General features: G+C 35.0%; 1 protein-coding gene across 3 annotated transcripts in view; it reads right to left on the bottom strand.

Annotated features, from left to right (window-relative positions):
* Positions 1–6,769: 6,769 nt before the first annotated feature.
* CDH12 (cadherin 12) overlaps positions 6,770–14,137 on the bottom strand; it is a 1,193,930-nt gene continuing 1,186,562 nt past the window's right edge. For all 3 annotated transcript variants that reach the window (XM_069556583.1, XM_069556584.1, XM_069556582.1), the window contains 2 exons: positions 11,503–11,754; positions 6,770–8,117 (listed from right to left, as the gene is read on the bottom strand). In XM_069556583.1, the coding sequence (XP_069412684.1) occupies positions 7,618–8,117; positions 11,503–11,754 (752 nt within the window). In that variant the 3' untranslated portion in view covers positions 6,770–7,617. The remainder of the gene's footprint in view (positions 8,118–11,502; positions 11,755–14,137) is intronic.

The raw sequence follows: 14,137 nt of genomic DNA, 5'->3' as shown, positions 1-14,137 counted from the left end.
GTAGACAAAAACAAATATGATTCATTCAAAGTTGAGGCTCTTTTAACCATAATATCAATTCCCCAATGGCTCAGTGGTAAAGGATCTACCAGCAATGCAAAAACCTCAGGTTTGATCCCTGAATCAGGAAGATCCCCTAGAAAAGGGAATGACAACCCACTCCAATATTCTTGCCTAGAGAATCCTATGGACAGAGGAGCCAGATGGACTACAGTCCACGAGGTTGCAAAAGAGTTGGAAATGACTTAGCAATTAAATAACAACGTTCAGTTCATTTTAGCTGCTCCATCGTGTCCAACTCTTTGCCACCCCATGGACTGCAGCACGCCAGGCTTCCCTGTCTATCACTAACTCCTGGAGTTTACCCAAACTCATGTCCATTGAGTCAGTTATGCCATCCAACCATCTCATCCTCTGTCATCCCCTTCTCCTCCTGCCTTCAATCTTTCCCAGGATCAGGGTATTTTCAAATGAGTCAGCTCTTCGCATCTGGTGGCCAAAGTATTGGAGTTTCAGCTTCAAAATCTGTCCTCCCAATGAACACTCAGAATTGATCTACTTTAGGGTGGACTGGTTGCATCTCCTTGCAGTCCAAGGGACTCTCAAGAGTCTTCTCCAACACCACAGTTCAAAAGCATCAATTATTTGGTGCTCAGCTTTCTTTATAGTCCAACTCTCACATCCATATATGACTACTAAAAAAACTATACCCTTGACTAGATGGACATTTGTTGGCACAATAATGTCTCTGCTTTTTTTTTTTTTTAATGTCTCTGCTTTTTAATATGCTGTCTAGATTGGTCATAACTTTCCTTACAAGGAGTAGGTGTCTTTTAATTTCATGGCTGCAGTCACCATCTGAAGTGATTTTGGAGCCCAAAAAAATAAAGTCAGCAAACATATCATTAGGATAACAAAGAAAAATCATTTGATTATAACATTTAACATAGAAAATATTGAAAAAATTTAACAGCCATTCATAACTTTAAAGATCTCAGTAAACTAGAAATAAAAAGAAACATTCATACTTGATTTAATGAATTTAAATATATATAATTTATATATATGTATGTATGTATGTATGAGAATAGATGGGAAGACCCTACAGGGTTATTTATGTAGACTGTGTGAGAAGCATTAAGAGAAGAAACAAAAAATGAATGAACTGAAAGGTGGAGGTAAAAATTGAGAGTGAAATATGAAGATATGCTTAACTCTAGAGATATTTTGAAAAGGGAAAGAAAGGATCATTGGGTTTTCAGTTACAAATTTGCAAGGGAACCTCAGGCAGGTGTAGTAGGAACACAGACCAGGCCTTAGATAGTTAAAAAGTCAGTTATACATGAGTGAGGTGAAGGTTGGGTATACCCCATCTCATGGGATAAGTGCTGAAATGAGCATATCATAGTTTTACTAGAGTCCTTTGCCTCGAAGTAAACAAGTTCCTTCACATATCTCAGCCTAGTTTATTCATGTGCAAAAAAAAGATAACAATAATGTAATTCATAAAATGATTGTGAGCATTAAAGTTTTGTAGCATATTTTTTGCAAAGTATATATGCAGTGATGAGCACCTCTTTATTAATATTATTGCTGTCTCATTTTTAAAAACATTGACAGAGCAGAAGAGAAGAAAAGGAGAATTGCTGATTATCTCAGGTAATTTTCAGTGATGACATACTGGAGTTTTCAATCATGGCAAATATCATGGTCAGTGAATGATGGACTGGGAGAGGTAAAAGTAAGTTGAATTTAAAAGTTGGAGATTTAAGTGATGGTTAGAACTAAAGTGGGCTTCCCTGATGGCTCAGGGGTAGAGTCTCCCTGCCAATGCAGGAGATGCGAGTTCAATCCCTGGGTCAGGGAGATCCTTGGGAGAAGAAAATAGCAACCGATTGCAGTATTCCTGCCTGGAAAATCACATGGACAGAGGAGTCTGGTGGGTTACAGCCCATGGGGTTGCAAGAGTCAGTCACAACTTAGTGACTAAACAACAACAACAAAAACAAGAACTAAAGTACATTTATACAGATAGGAAAGGAAAATAGAAAAAATTGGATTGAAAATTCAAGTTAAGGTCAGGATAATATATATACACACACATATATATGTATATGTATATATATGTATGTATGTATATGTACATATGTAAATACATTGTTAAGATGAATATTTAAAAGAAAGTGAAAACTGATGTCCTATCAAATACATTGATTCTTAATAATATAGAGTTCAGTACTTTCATGTATAATTGATTTCTTAACTGTCTTGTAGGCAACTGCTATGTCTTAAAATCCTGGTTATTGAGTAACATTGATTACTCTGATTTCAAATTCAAAGACATTTCAGTTTTTTCCCTTTTCTTAAGAAAATACAATATTATTTTGTAGTATGACCAGGAATTCCCAGGATTTTGTGTTAATAATACTTGCGATTGTGCTGTAACATGTAATGGTGTAGAATGTGGAATATAGTGAGAAGCCCAGAATGGAAATTGAAAATAAATGTACTTAAACTCTTCACAGTTGAAGGGCTTTGCCATCTATTCATTTATTATTTATTGGTTCTGCACAAGTTGTTTGAACACACTATTTTCCATTTATTCATCTTAAAGTTGGGCAATAAAAGCAAAACAAACAAAAAAAAACCATTAAATTCCTCATAAAGTTTAACTCCTTTTTGAGAAATTTAATCACTGACTGATAGCTGTGAAAATCCACTACACTACTAAATATAAGGGACTTGACTAAAAGGATTAAGAGACAGTCAAAAACATACTGCAAATTGGAATTATCATTTAATTACATATATATGTGCATATGTGTGTATACTGTTTTATAGCAATGGTTATAAGGGAAGAAATACTCAGATTCTTGGAAAAATAATTTCAAATTGTAATTGTGTACTTAGCTAAACTGTACATTAGATGAGAGTCTTCCTTGGTGGCTCACACAATGAAGAATCTGCCTATAACACATGAGACATGAGTTCGACCCTGGGTCAGGAAAATCCCCAGAGAAGGGAATGGCTGGCTAGCGGTGGTGGTTAAGTTGCTAAGTAGTGTCCAACTCTTTGGGTTCCCACGGACTGCAGTTAGGAAGAGTTGGACATAACTCAGGAGGACATAACTGAGTGACTTCACTTTTTCTTTTTTTTCATACAAAAGAGTCAACAGAAATTCTCAAACAAGGAGAGAGATTTACAAAATTATCTCCTCTCACTCTTTTTCTCTTAAGAACTAAAATGATGTAGCATGCTGACATTTTATTAATTCTTTTCAGATCCCTCAATACTTGGAAATTGCCTCAAATATAGAGCTAGCATATTTGCATTTGTTTTAAAAATTCTTTTTATTTTATTTCAATTTTTTTATGGCCACACTGCACAGCTTGTGGGGATCTTAGTTCCCCAGCCAGGGACTGAACCCCAGACACAGTGATAACACAACATCCTAACCACTGGACTGTCATGAAACATCCAGGAATTCTCATTTTAATACAGCAGTTACTAAAACTTGTCCAGTGAATTTCATTATTATTTTTATCATTTTATTTATTTATTTTTGACTGTGCTGGCTCTTTGTTTTTGCACAGGTTCTTGTCTAGTTGCAATGCTCAGATTTCTCATTGTGTTGGCTTCCCTTGTTGCAGAGTACAGGCTCTAAGGCATGCGGGCTTCAGCAGTCACGGCTCCCAGGCCTTAGAGCACAGGTTCAGTAGTTGTAGAGCACAAAGGCTTAGTTGCTCCATGGCACGTGGGATCTTCCCAGACCAGAGACTGAATTCATGTCTCCTGAGTTGGCAGCATATCCTTTATCACTGAGCCACCAGGGAAGCCCTGTCCAAGGACTTTTAAAATGTCCTCCTCTTAAAGACAAGGAATAACATATCCTTTCTAATCTTTTCTTCAAAACACTTGTTTTTCCTCTTTGGCTCAAGATTAGGGTTATATTTTAACACTTCTTTCTATGCACACCTCTACCATTCCATCTTGATGAAGAATTTTAACAGCTATTACTTAAGAAGTAGTTGTCTAGCTCTTCTAACATGGAATATGATGAGTGTATGTACAACCAATCATATCCATAATTCAAAGAAGCTTGTGACTTATGCTTTAAAGATCTCTGATTCTCATAGTTTTATGTAATAAATATGTAAACTATTTAATGGACTTCATGTAAATGTAACTAGAACTTAAGAGTTAAGAAATTTCAGAGGAATGTAAATAATACCAAGAGCAGCAAATTCATTTTGCCAAAGAGGATAGATCACAGGAAGTTTAAGGTGCTGACCTCAAATGACTTTTATAGTTAGTAATAGAATTTGGTACAAAATACATTTTAAATTTTTTTCTAGTGGATCATACCACTGTTTCACTCATGTGTTGATCTAAAACTTCTTTGACCACAAAGATTACATTTTTCAAAATATGTAAGTAACATACATGTATTACATAAAATATGTACATATACACTTCTATAAAGGTAAACATGCAATGCAATTAAAAAGTTATGTATGATTATTGCCAACCCCTTCCCATGTAAATTTAAGTATTTTTATATTAACTCCTGAATGAAGGCCATTTACTGTGGTATTATAAATAAAAATGAATCTCTAGATATTTACCAGTGTTGAAATATTAGGCTTAGTGCTTTCAGTAGTGTGGATGATGTACCATAATATTACTAATTTATGAGCACCAAAAGACCTCTGCTCACCTTGTCACTATTGCGGTTTCCCATTGTACATGAACTTATTTCCATTCATTATTTTTATTTTTTTCCTTTTTAACCTTAATTTGTTTGCCTGTTTTTTGTAGATCAAATATGTTTTTGATTTCTTTTCCTGTTAACATCTCTATGGTTCTTATGGGCTAAATGCATTCCCATAAAATTAATATTTTGAAGTCCTAACCATCAGTATCTTAGAATATTACTATATTTGGAGAAAGGACTTTTAATGAGTTAACAAAGATTAAAAAAAAGAAGTCATGTGAGTGGGCTCAGTGTGACTGCTGTCCTTAGAGAAGAAGAATGAGCCCGGGTGGGGAGTCGGGGGAGGGGACAAAAACGTGCAGAGAAATGAAGAGAAGACAACTATGGAAAAGCCAAGGAAAGAGACCCTCGGAAGAAAGCAACTCTACAGACCCCTTGATCTTAGACTTTTCGCTTCCAGAACTGCAAGGAAAAAGTTGTTCAAGTCACCCAGTCTGCATTGCTTTGTCATGGCAGCCCTAACAAATGAATTCAGTGGTTTAGCAAACATAAAAGACAGAAGTACTGAAAAAAGGCTTATTCATTTCATGTGCTTGCTTAGTATCTCAGTCACATGCCTTGAAATGACCTTCTTCCCCTAAGTCTTCTTTGTGTCATCGTTGCTTCTGATATATAAATACATGCAGAGGCAGTCACATTCTCTAGCAAGGTGCAACAAGCAGTCATTGTTGACAAGAATCAGCTGAAAGTGATTTGCATAGTAAGCTTCTTCAAAGGACCTTGCCTTATGGCATAACCAGTCATGTTGCTGGGGCAGACCCAGAAGTTGACATATTTTTTTCCTTCAGAATAGTTATGGAATCACCAGCTTGGGGCAGACCCAGAAGCTGACATATTTTTTTTCCTTCAGAATAGTTATGGAATTACCAGCTTTTTAAAAAATTACATGAACACTTCCCAAAGCAAAGTATATTGCAAATTATCACACTCCATCAAGACTGAATGCAGTTCCCTGGGATGAGAAAAAGGTAAAGCCATTAAAGTGGGGAAGAACAGCTGATCTTGATAAGGAAGACAAGCAGTGTCTCCAGTTATGAGACACCAAAAGAACAAGGGGAAATGCAGATTCAAATGGCCAAATTGGCACAACATAACTATCAGATATTTATTTCTGAAGCAAGAATTTAATAATAAATAGGACTGAATATAATTTGCCTACATGATTTCTATTTCTACCCATTTTCCCCATATGTGAATGTTTCCTTTCACACTTTACAATACAAATATAATTATAAATATTTCAGAAACGCAGCTGGATATAGATGATGTCTTCAGAAAGGGTTCATAAGTAACTTTTATGTTTCCTATATATTGTTTAATATTTCAGTAGTAACTTGTATAGTTATAATATTAAGAAAATATATTCTTACTTTATAGGTAGTTACCTGTTTTGTTAAGGGCCTTTGTAGATACTTTGTAAAGTTCACTTAAAAGTGATGTATCAGTATATGAGTGCAGCTTACATATCTGCTTATAAAATCTAGTATTTCTGAGAAACTTCATCAAACTAAAAAGTAAGTTTATTTTACAAAGGAAAGTCATGATATTGTCTATATTAGAATTGTAGATAATAGGGTAAAGAAGTAACTCTGAGCTCCAATAGAATGATGTTCCAAATTGAAATTCATGTTAATAAAATAAATAAATCAACTGCTAGATCTTGCATTAATGTACATTTGGGTGTTATATTTGGTTTGAATTTTCCAAAGTTCCTGATGTTTCATTTGTTTGGTAATTATTAATAAATATTTTTAGAAATTCTATAAATCCATTCTGCATTATTTGATAAATGTTTTATCTTCTTGGCTCATCAAAGAATCATTAGCTTGCAAGAAACTCTGAGAAGCTGTATGCAAATTTCTCTTCCCTTGTTTAAATCAATGACATTTTCCCCAAAAATGTTTCATAATAACACAACTTAAATTTTTGGTATGACTGAAGACTGCAATGATCTGCTGATTTGTTAAAACCAACCTTTCACGCGCTGGCACAATATTAAAACAAAACCAATATTTATTTTCATCTGAATTTCAGCCTGAGGCTTCTTTTATAAAGAGGTTTTTTTTTTTTTCTTTTAAAAATTTTATTTCTTTGGAAAACAATTAACATTTTCATGAACACTTTTAATAGGAACTAATATTAAGATCAAACATTGCTTTTAAAATTTGGGACTTACATATTGACTTTGTTATTATCGTATTTATTTCAATTTTCTGAAAGGGCAGGAAAAAAACAAATATATATTGGCATACATTTAAAAAAAGAAAAAAGAGCAATTTAATTATAAGAAGATGGAGTTCAGAAAGTTTTCTTCTTTTTTCCTTAAAAGGAATGAGAAGTCGGCATGTTGCTATTGCTCCTTGACATAAAGACAGTGTCTTTGTTTTACGTCCTCTATGTCTGAATCCTGCAATGCCATCACAGCAGAGAGTACTCTACACCGCTTTAAATGATAAGAGTTTCAGTAGGCACTTTAGTGGAATTAAGAAAAATCTAACACTCTTCCACCGTGATGCCACATAGCTATCTTCGTTCTAGGTTGTCACGTCAGTAAATTGTATTGAATAGGCCTGAGCTTGTCTCAGTGTGTTTCCAAAAAAAACAAAACAAAACCAAGCAAGTACACACTAGAGGATTTACCTTGTGTTGGCAGAATAAACCAAAACTGACAGTATGATAAATATAGCAACTTGCTAGAAACCAGATAATCAAAGGAATCTTGTCCTAGAAAGCCGTGTGTGTGTGTGTGTGTGTGTGCGTGCGTGTGCACGCATGTGATTTCTATTTATGTTCCTTTCCCTTAAATTTCTTCTGTTGGCTGTGTTTTAACCTTTGCCTCTCCTCTAAGTGACTTTATCAGGGTTATAACTCTCTTCTTCTCCAAACATGTCTGCCAAGACTTTAAAGCGGGGTCCCCAATCTGTCAGGTAGTTGTAGTCCTGGTCTGCCTCCGTGGTCAAAGACTCTATGGAGCTAAGAGAGTCGGCTACTGATCCATTGCCTTCATAGGCATATGTTGCCAATGAATCATATGGTGGGGCAGTGGGGTCCACGTCATTTTCTTGTAGCCTTTGATTAATGAAATCCCTTATGTCTGTGTTATCTTCCACTGGTTGTCTCTGACGAGGTAAACAGAGAGAATCTGGTTTGATATCCCTGCGAATTTTGTTATCTTCAATCACTTTTGGGTTTCTCAGAGCACCAATGTCGAAAGCCTGGGTGTCCTCCTCCCCACCTCCTTCATCATCATAATGGATAACGTTGTCTCTGATGTCTTCCTTAGAGGTCATCAAGGTGTCTTTCTTCTTTTGCCTTCTCAGAGCTACATACAGCACAACTATGGCTAGAACAAGACAAAAATGGCAAAGTGAGACTATGTCTGCTCATCTCTCCATAAGAAATTAAATTGATCAGGGCTGGCTGAGTCTTTTAATGACATCCTATTATTTTCAAAGTACACATGTTGTAATCTGTATGGATCATATCTATGCTGATTTTCATTGTTTAAATTCAGTTTCATTTTTAAATTGTAACTAAAGTGAAAAACATTGCAAAACTCACAAATTCTAATAACAGTAGCCTTATATTTGACATATGTTTAAATATCTCAGTGTCAGGTAATTTTTTACAAAATTTAAAAAAAGCAGACAGAGAAAGGGAAATATATAACGTATATGTTGAATTTTTTTAAATGGTGCAAATGGACCTATTTACAAAACAGAAATAGAGTCACAGATGTAGGAAACAAAGTTTTGATTACCAAGGGAGAAAGGTAGGAGAGAGAAATTGGCAGATTGGAATTGACATATACACACTACTATATATAAAATAGATAATGAATAAGAACCTATGATGTGGCTCAGGGAACTGTAGGCAATACCTTGTAATGACCTAGATGGGAATGTAAAAACAAGTGGATATATGTATATGAATGCCACTTCACTTTTCTACATACTGAAACTAACATAGCACTGTAAATCAACTATACTCTAATAAAAAATTAATTTAAAAAAGAAAAAAAAAAGAATGATTTGTCCAATCATACATAGAACTGTATAGCATTGCAGTAATAAAACTTGGGTCTTCCCTGGTACCTCATCTGGTAAAGAATCAGCCTGCAATTCAAGAGACCCCAGTTTGAATCCTGTATCAGGAAGATCTCCTGGAGAAGGGATAGGCTCCCCACTCCTATATTCTTGGGCATCCCGGATGGCTCAGACAGTAAAGAATCTGCCTGCAATGCAGGAGACTCGGGTTTGATCCCTGGGTTGGGAAGATCCCCTGAAGGAGGGCATGGCAACCCACTCCAGTATTCTTGCCTTGAGAAACCCCATGGACAGAGGAGCCTGGAGAGCTACAGTCCATGGGGTCTCAAAGAGTCAGATACGATGAGTGACTAAGCACACACAATAAAACTTGAGGGGCTTCCCAGGTGGCTCTAGTGGAAGAGAACCTGCCTGCCGATGTAGGAGACATAAGAGACCCAATTTCAAAGAATACACAATATGAGTCAGCTTTCCAAATTATGTCAAGTAAGACCACAAATTATTTAACTTTTGTGTCTTACCATATTGAGATATTCTCCAAACTAAATGCCTAGTAATCAGCTGGCCTTCTTTAAACAAGATCATACTTTAAAACACTTAATTTATAGACTCTTGTCATTGAATATCTTTTTTTCCCCATTGACTTATGGTCATCATTATATATATATTCTTTCTCTTTGTCTTTTGTTTAATGCTTTTAAAAGTGACTTTTCTGTGATTTGTGTTTATTTTGTCAGAAATAAAGCAATGTTAACACAAATGTAAATCTAGATATGAGTGATATCTAAGTGTCAGTTATGGGCAACAATATTCAAATTTTACTGTGAGCTAAATCACTTCAGTCACGTCCAACTCTTTGCCACCCTATAGACTGTAGCCCTTCAGGCTCCTCTATCCGTGGTATTCTCTAGCCCAAAAATACTGGAGAGGGTTGCCATGCCCTCCTCTAGGGGGTCCTCCATAGCAGCGGCAATAGATTGAAAGCCAAATGTGTTTAATTTAACACAACATTGTTTGGAAGGAAGATCTTGTCACAGGATTAGAAAGTAGACTACGTGATGATTAAAGCAAGTTTATTCCCTTTTCTTCCAAAATTAAGGAGGAAGATAGAGGAGATAAAGGTAGAGCTTCTGTACAATGGGTTTTGAAGAGATGTTCAGCACTCTCCACTTCTGGGCTTTATGCAGATCTCAGAACTGAAAACACTATGGTTTGTTCATCCAAAGTGTGTGTGAAAGAGTTTAAACCTCATAGAAAGACCTGCATATGTATAAAATGGCTTTAGAGTTGCTATGACTGAAAAAGACACTGGTTAGATGTGCTTGAGAGTGAAATAGAAGTTTCTGGGCACCACAAGATTCTCATGCTTTCACTCACCCTAGGAAATATATAAAATGGCTAAGAATAAGATGATCTAACTAAAGGGATCTGAGATTGGCTACAGAGATCAAATAGATGGATTTGTAAGCAGACCCCGTGGCAAGACTGAGTGTCAACATTCATAGCTGTGTACCAGCACTTCACACCTAGGTGCAAGGTGGACACTTGGTAAATACTTAGCATGTGTGTGCTAAATTGCCCCGGTCATGTACAACTCTTTCATGGACTTTAGCCCACCAGGCTCCTCTGTTTATGAGATTTTTCGGGCAAGATTATTGGAGTCGGTTGCTATGCCCTCCTACAGGAAACCTTCCTGATCCAGGAATCAAAGCCAGGCTTCCTCATTGCAGGTGGATCTTTACTGTCCAAGCCACACATCCTAGTAAGTACTTTAAATTTTTATTTCCTATCCCAGAGATAAAGGTATGTCTGTACATTTGTCAGAATATTTTGGCTAAATAATGCACATGCACAGATATAAGCTGATTCCACAGAGCCCAACCGTACCTCTGTTGCAATTTTCATGTAAAGGAATGACTGGAAAAATAAATTTTTTTTTTAAATCTCTCTTTTTTTTGAATCCAGTAGAGGATGAATAAATGAAACAGAGTCAGTTGAACAAAGTTTATGGGAGAGGGACACCCCTGAAGTAGGTTTTCATTCTCACAGAGATGTTACAGAAGGCATTTTCTTCAATCCTTTCCCTTCGCTGTGCTTCTTGATATTTTAGTGTGTTCTGTTCTGTCCTAGTGGGAATGGTGAGAGTTTTGATGTAAGGAGATCTGAGAAAAGTGGAATAAGAATTGCTTCTGGCCAGAACTTTAGACAGAAAAAAAAAAAAACAAATTCAGAGGTGCCGTTACTTCTTTCCTGTGCTTTCTCTTTTCTTTCATTCTTTATTGAACCATTATTGGACAACTACTCTTTGTCTAGTATCATTTTAAAGGTTCTACAATACAATAATTATCAGGATGTAAAAAAATGAATTTAAAACTGCTGCTGTAAATGGGATAGAAAAGCTCATTGCAGCAAGTGCCACAAACTTGAAGTTTCAAGTGTTCATACTTGAAAATTCCCTAGGGCTTGAACATACTTTTGGTGATATTTATTTCTATTGCTATATTTCCATGTGGTAGGAAGTAGAAAATTAACTTGAATAAAACTATACTTCAGTGTAGATAGTCTTCCTTCTATCTATATGCAGCAGCTCAATGAAGAAACACTGATTTACATGGCGAAATGAGGAAGGAGATACACAGACAAGGGAGAGAAAGAGAATACGTGATTAATATTGAAACTCACCCAAGAGTATAACAATGCACAGAAGGATTGCAATCAAAGCCCCAGTGCTGAGTCCTACAGGTAGAAAAATTGCTTCCACGTTACAAGACAGGATGGTACCATCAGAGTCACATCGACACACTCGAATAGTCATTGTGTTTGTGCTGCTCTGAACAGGATAACTGCTGTCTTCTATTACTACAGGGAGGAAATACAACTCTTGCTGCCTGCGGCTGTATCCATTTCTTCGGGTTTCAATCCCAGCTGTGTTGTCTACAAAACATGACAGGTATGGTAAGATGGTTACTACGAGTATCACTTCAGATCTTCAAGTTGGTATCTGTTAAGAGGTAGGAAGCTCTTCTTGAGTCAGTAAAATACATCCATATTTCAATTCTTTCTTTTATCATTATGAAAGCTGCCAAAATGTAATCAGATGTAATCAAAGAAAATCCTTCTGAAAAGAAGAAACATTAATCTTGTCTACAATAAGAATTAAATTTTCTGTTGAGAAAGAATAGAAAATTGTCTATAAGACAAGAAATACGTTGTATCAAAACGTCTCTTTTTCTGATGTCAAAATCTCACAGAGAAAACAAACCTCAGTGGATGCTTTCTTACATGATTAGAAGAACAAAGATTATAACCGATGAATCAGCATAACATTTTACCTAAGAATATAGTCTTTAAAATATGACACGCATCAGTATACTATTTCAGATAAAATTTGATTTTTTACTTTTTCCAACTCTATATCTATGCTACATATATGTATATATATGTGAATATATGTATACATTTTCACTTTTCTAAAACAACATAAGAAACATGGAAAAGAAAAGAAAATGTGTTAAATCATCAAGATTCATTAAAATTTATAAGGCGTTTGAATCAAAATAACCATCACTTCTATCAATTGCCAAATAAAGAAATGTGATATATATGTATATAAATAGATAGATAAATATACATATATACACACACAATGGAATATTATTCAATCATAAACAGGAAGGGAATCCTGCCATTTGTGACAACACAGATGAATCTAGAGGGTATTATGTTAATGAAATAGACCAGACAGAGAAAGACAAATACTGCATGATAAAATTTACATGGGGAATCTAAGGAAATAAAGAAAAGTAGAACCCATAGAAATAGAAAGTAGAAAAATAGTTGCCACAGACTGGAAGTGGTGAGAAATGGGATAAAGTTGGTAAGAGGCTTAAAAACTCTCAGTTATAAGATGAATAAAGTCTGAAGATCTATATTATAGTACGATGACTGTAGTTGATAGCACTGTACTGTATAATTGAAATTTGCTAAAAGAGTAGAACTTAAATGTTCTCATAAAATAAAAGTGAAAAAAGTGTCTATCCATTTAAACCAAAAAAACTTCCAATTACACTTAAAATATAGCAAGATAAAATGGGGATATGGTAAATGGAATGAGCGGCAAATACATGTTTAGATCATGAGAATATACTATCTCCTGAGACAAAGATGATCTGATTTATGTTATTATGAGTAACCAAATATAGATTCTCCAGCACATATAAAATGGTGGAAAACAGTCAATACTTTGATTCCTGCATAACATAACTGTCTACTTAGTTGCCCAAGCCAATGGTCTGCAAGTCTTATTAGTTTTCTTCATCATTTTTACATGGAATCTAGGAGATTTAGCAACAAGCTTATGTATTCTATCTCCCAAGTCACTAACCTCCAGCCTCACAACCATGCCTCTAATTCAAGACACTTTCATTCATTTTCTTCAATAGTATCAAGTATAGTCTTGTCTTCCTCTATTGTTTTCTACACTGGATCCATTCTGATCTGCTAAAATGCTCTCATGTAAACCTTTCAAAAACTACTCAGGTCATTGGGTTTAAGTTATAAACTCTTTAAATGGCTTATAAACAGGTTAACTAAAGTGAGAACAGCTGATCAGTTGCCAGCCTTAATGCATTTAATCCAGTGTCCTTTGTATTTTTGTAGTGATTTTAATAACAGCAGATATAATAATATTAGTAACAGTAAAAAAGAAAAAAAATAGTAACAGTGATGGTAGTAGCAATGGTGGTAGATATGTAAGTTAGTTATGATGACAGAGCTGGTAGCTAAAATTATATTAAAGGTAATAGGTTCTAGGCACTGTGTTAAAGGATTTGCATTACATCATCTTATTTAATAAAACAAGAAAGAGGTTAATTTATGTTAACTATGAAGTTGAAATTATTAAAGTATACTTTAATGTATTGAGAATCTGCCCTTTAGGTTGTATTGCAGTAGGAGTGAAAACTTGTATTATTTTCACTAAAAAGCCTGCACCATACCATGTGTCATACAAATAAAATAATTACTTGTTATGCACGAGCAGTGCATGTAAAAAAAATGATATATTTAAAACATGAAAAGTAATTTCCCAGACAGTATATTAGTTGTCTGACTCATTAAGGGAATACCCCCATTATAAACGGAAGTAACTTGCCTCATTAGATATAGTCTATATAGGTTATTAAACAGTTTACTGTTAGTCATAAATTTTGTATTTCTCATATATAGATTTCTATATTTTAAGAAGTTGAGTACTTTTAGGAAGAGCATTGATTTCTACCTTTGTGTCTTTTTACAAAATTGCCTGATAAAAGCTAGA

This window comes from Ovis canadensis, chromosome 16 (assembly GCF_042477335.2).
Source record: "Ovis canadensis isolate MfBH-ARS-UI-01 breed Bighorn chromosome 16, ARS-UI_OviCan_v2, whole genome shotgun sequence".
Classification (NCBI taxonomy): Eukaryota; Metazoa; Chordata; class Mammalia; order Artiodactyla; family Bovidae; genus Ovis; species Ovis canadensis.
This window is presented reverse-complemented; position numbering and strand designations above follow the sequence as displayed.